General features: G+C 51.1%; 1 protein-coding gene across 1 annotated transcript; it reads right to left on the bottom strand.

Annotated features, from left to right (window-relative positions):
- Positions 1–812: 812 nt before the first annotated feature.
- On the bottom strand, positions 813–3,896 carry LOC114778001 (probable asparagine--tRNA ligase, mitochondrial). Its single transcript, XM_028967058.1, has 14 exons — positions 3,651–3,896; positions 3,476–3,585; positions 3,285–3,405; positions 3,066–3,206; positions 2,909–2,989; positions 2,721–2,824; positions 2,134–2,266; positions 1,971–2,069; positions 1,746–1,783; positions 1,608–1,674; positions 1,367–1,526; positions 1,221–1,317; positions 1,100–1,126; positions 813–1,031 (listed from the first exon to the last, which is right to left on the bottom strand). The coding sequence occupies exons 1-14, from the start codon at positions 3,789–3,791 to the stop codon at positions 887–889; spliced, it is 1,464 nt and encodes a 487-aa protein (XP_028822891.1). The 5' UTR covers positions 3,792–3,896; the 3' UTR covers positions 813–886.
- Positions 3,897–4,269: the final 373 nt, after the last annotated feature.

Raw genomic sequence — 4,269 nt, forward strand, 5'->3', positions numbered from 1 at the left:
GCCCCGCCCACCGGCCCGGGCACCACGCCCACCGGCCGTGTTACCAAGCCCCGCCCACCTGCACGGGGTCCACGCCTATCGGCCCGGGTAACATGCCCCGCCCACCGGCACGTTTCCACGCCCCGCCCACCGGCCCGGGCACCACGCCCACCGACCATGTTACCAAGCCCCGCCCACCGGCCCGGGCACCACGCCCACCGACCATGTTACCAAGCCCCGCCCACCGGCCCGGGCACCACGCCCACCGACCATGTTACCAAGCCCCGCCCACCGGCACGGGGTCCACGCCCACCGGCCCGGGTACAACGCCACGCCCACCACATCTAGAAATGTTCACGTTACACATCCGGGCGGGAGAATCGTCCAAAACCACGGAACCGTCAGATTTAGAAACGAAACCCCACTTACTGCCATTGTGTCCCCGAGCAGGACACTTAACCCTAAAGGTGGGACTGTCCCTGTCACTTCGGACTGTAAAAAACTGCTAAATGTAATTTACTTATTTCCATCGTGTTTCGAGTTTTTAAAAAGTAAATCCGTACAGCGGTAGCTCATGTTCTGCTGTACACACACAAAGAAACAATCGTCCTGCTCCACAAATCAACGTCCAATCCGATCAATTCCTGATCCCGAAACCCGGAGTTTAAAACGCGCCACCACGCGGCCGAGACGAGCACTGCAGCCGCAGACGTCCGAGCGCCAGCATGCAGCTCCATTTCCACACAACATGCTTCTGTTTGGTGAGTGTGTGTGTGTGTGTGTGTGTGTGTGTGCATTCTGCAATGAAAACATTGAACAAATACACCCAGAAATGTATTAAAATGTATTTATTCAAAAACACGAACAAGAGAAATTCATCCAACGTTGAGGAGGACCAGGTCGTTCCTCAAAGAGGGCAGGAGTGGGAAAATCTTGCAAACGGGATCACGTCCTTTATATTGTCCACCCCTAACACGCACTGCAGGTATCGCTCGAAGCCCATCCCAAAGCCTCCGTGAGGAACCGAGCCGAACTTCCTCAGTTCCAGGTACCTGCCACACGCAGAGCACCGACGTTCTACTGAAAATTCACCATTAATGGATCCAATTTGTGTTCTTACCATCCGTACGTGTCCTCCAGCTCTGCCCTGTGGGAGTAAATATGTGCTTACTACACGACTACGCTGTACGTATTATTAATGCATTACTTTTATGAGCAGATAAAGACATTAGCCGTCTCACCGCGCCAGCCGTGTCCTCAGGAGCTCCAGCCGCTCCTCTCTCAGTGACCCTCCACACAGCTCGCCCACACCGGGCACCAGGAGGTCCACCGCCGCCACTGCCAGAGCCGCCATTCAACATCAATTCCATCAACCCGCGCTGCTCACAGGCGTGTGGAATATTTCTTACCGTACGGCGCGGCTGGTCCTGGTTATCTCGAGCGTAGAACGGCTTCAGGTCGTACGGGTAGTCCGTCACAAACAGCGGGACGTCACCACAGTGCTTCACCAGATACTTCTCATGTTCTGTCTGAAGGTCACAGCCCCACTGCAGAGAAGCACAAGAACTCATTCAAGCAGAAGCCGGGAGGAGGAGGAGAACCGCGATAAAAAAAAACACGTTCTTCACCTCCGTTGGGAAGGAGAACCGCTGGGAACTCCGGTTTAAAATATCTATTCCCTCGGTGTAGGAAATCCTGGGGTGAAACAACACATGGCTGTTAAAATGGACAAAATCAACAACAATAATAATATTCCATATACTTACACGTGGAACTTCTTACTAAGCATGTGATCCACTTGTTCCTGGTGGGTGGAAATATTATTTATATAATTATTATTATACATATATATGGACAGAGCAAGAACAAGAAATTAATTTTAAAAGACTAAACAAGACCAATGTTGCCAGATTGGGCAAATTAAAGAAATAATGGCTAAAAAAAACCTGGACCTGGCAACACGTCTGTAATCAGCTGAATTGCGCTCTTACCCTGCGTCCAGGCGCTACGTACTTATGGAACAAGGCCACGTCCTCAGCACAGCAGGTGAGGATGTGCTCCGTGGTGGCCCTGAAGAGCCCCTCCATCACCTGGAACAGAGTGAACCTGAGTCGTCTACTTTAACTACCTCCTAATGAAGGGGAATCCACGTACCGCCATCAGGTCCTGCAGCGACCGTGCGAAGGAGATCTCGGCCTCCGCCATGTAAAACTCGGCCAGGTGCCGGCGGCTCTGCGACTTCTCGGCCCTGAAGGTCGGGCCGAACGTGTAGACGGCAGGAAAGGCCCTGCGACAGCAAGTCGAAATCGATATCAATTAAAGTAAAAAAAAAAAAGATATCATTAATATTGATTATCTGCACAACCGTATTGACTGAATGGTTAGACTCACGTTTGGCTTTTTATTATTCATACTGAACTGCTGCAGCCTTTACTAAGAAGCGTCAGGCCTTGTGTGGCGGATTGTTCGTCTTGGAAAGATATTAAATCAGAAGAGCTACAGCTATAAATAAGGCCGGCGTGGGAAACGAAGCACATTCGTTATTACCCTGGATTCAATTAGGAGCGAAAGAACAGCGCTCATCTGCAGTTCTGGCGGGTGAGGAAGGGGCCCCGTAATCAGAAGGTTGCGAGTTCGAATCCCGAACCGCCATGGTAAAATACAGAGGACCCGTTTCACCGTGACACTGTGTGCTGCGCTGTGCTTCACACTTCCACTTCACTGACTTCAAACCCACTCACCCTGACATCACTTCTAGATGAAGCTGCCCAGAGACCGTCAGGAAGGTGGGAACCGAGAAGAAGTGCTGGTTCCCAGCATCTGGAGTTGGTTCTCTACCTGCAGGCTTATTACAGACACAGGATGTCTGGTTCTGGACAACGTTCCTTATGGAGAACAAACTGATGAGGGAGAAGCATGGGAGACCTACCTCTACCTGAAAAAGCTCTCCAGCTCCCTCGCAGTCGTTAGATGTGATCACTGGCGTGTGGATCTGAACAAAGTTGTTTTCCTGAAACAAACACATCAGCAGGTAAGACCCGCTTCAGGAGGAGACCTACAGGAGGAGCAAGCATCAGCAGCAGCACCTTGAAGAATGCATGGACCGCGGAGGAAGCCTCACTGCGCAGCCTCAGCAGGGCACTGAAGATGTTCGTTCTGCACCTCAGATGGGGAAACTGTCTGAGATACTCCAGGGAATGCCGCTCCTTGATCTTAAAAGGGAATTCCTGTAACCGGTTTGATGGGTGAATTTACAGCATGGCGAAACAGCATGGGGATCAGAGAGAACATGTGAACATCTTTACCACAGGGCTGCATTCTCCAACCACCTGGATGTGCTTTGCGTGCAGCTCCACGCTCTGCTTCTTGCTCGGACTCTTCACCAGGCTGCCAGTGATGTCCACCGCACTCCCAAACGTGACCCCTCTGGCATGCACACAGAAAACAGAACATTTTCCAGAGTCCGTTTCTGCCACATTCCCAGAAGAATAATTACCGGGCGTCCAGCTCCGAAGTGGCTACTACTTGAAGAGGCTGAAGGGAGCTTCCATCGTTCACGTGGAGGAAGAGATGTTCCTTCTGGGCTCTGACAGAACGCACCCATCCCTAAACAACAACAACAATAATTAATAGGAATATGAAGGGTATCTGAAGGCCCTGACAATATCCACCTGTATTCTGATATCGGAGTCCGTGACGTCACCAGACAGCGCCTGGCAGATTCGGAACTTGCTGGATGAGTTGTGAGAGCGAAATTTAAACCCGCACGCAAGCTTACACGCACTCCCCCGCGTTAACTTGACAAACATCATTAATCAGGCGGGAAGCATCAGTAATAGTAAATCTGTTCTGTTCTCCGTCAAGCCACATCCATTCCTCCCTCTTTTGACATTCATTCTCACAGTTACTCACGGTGCACTTCCTGAAACAGACAGCTTCCGGTCAAGAAGCAATGCGATTGGCTCAATTTGGTCACATGCTTTCTCTCAGCCAATCGGAGTCCTTACTTTAAAGCGCTTTATTAGAGTGGCCTTGATGGAAATGTAGTTTTTCAAGATCCTGTAGTCCCGTTAAGGTATACTCGAGCTAGAGAACTCTATAGGGAGCAGTGGTGGCCTAGCGGTTAAGGAAGTGGCCTTGTAATCAGAAGGTTGCTGGTTCGAATCCCGATCTGCCAAGGTGCTACTGAGCAAAGCACCGTCCCCACACACTGCTCCCCGGGCGCCTGTCATGGTGCCCACTGCTCACTCAAGGTGATGGTTAAATGCAGAGGACAAATTTCACTGTGTG

This window comes from Denticeps clupeoides, unplaced genomic scaffold (assembly GCF_900700375.1).
Source record: "Denticeps clupeoides unplaced genomic scaffold, fDenClu1.1, whole genome shotgun sequence".
NCBI classification, from domain to species: Eukaryota; Metazoa; Chordata; class Actinopteri; order Clupeiformes; family Denticipitidae; genus Denticeps; species Denticeps clupeoides.

What these genes read in the sequence shown, in the direction of transcription:
- LOC114778001 (XM_028967058.1), bottom strand. Translation starts at nt 3,791, where the DNA reads ATGATGTTTGTCAAGTTAACGCGGGGGAGTGCGTGTAAGCTTGCGTGC. An exon ending in GGTTCTCCTTCCCAACGGAG is followed by an intron (nt 1,527 to 1,607) that starts GTGAAGAACGTG and finishes GCTTCTCTGCAG; the next exon opens with TGGGGCTGTGACCTTCAGAC. An exon ending in CTGAGGACACGGCTGGCGCG is followed by an intron (nt 1,127 to 1,220) that starts GTGAGACGGCTA and finishes TTACTCCCACAG; the next exon opens with GGCAGAGCTGGAGGACACGT.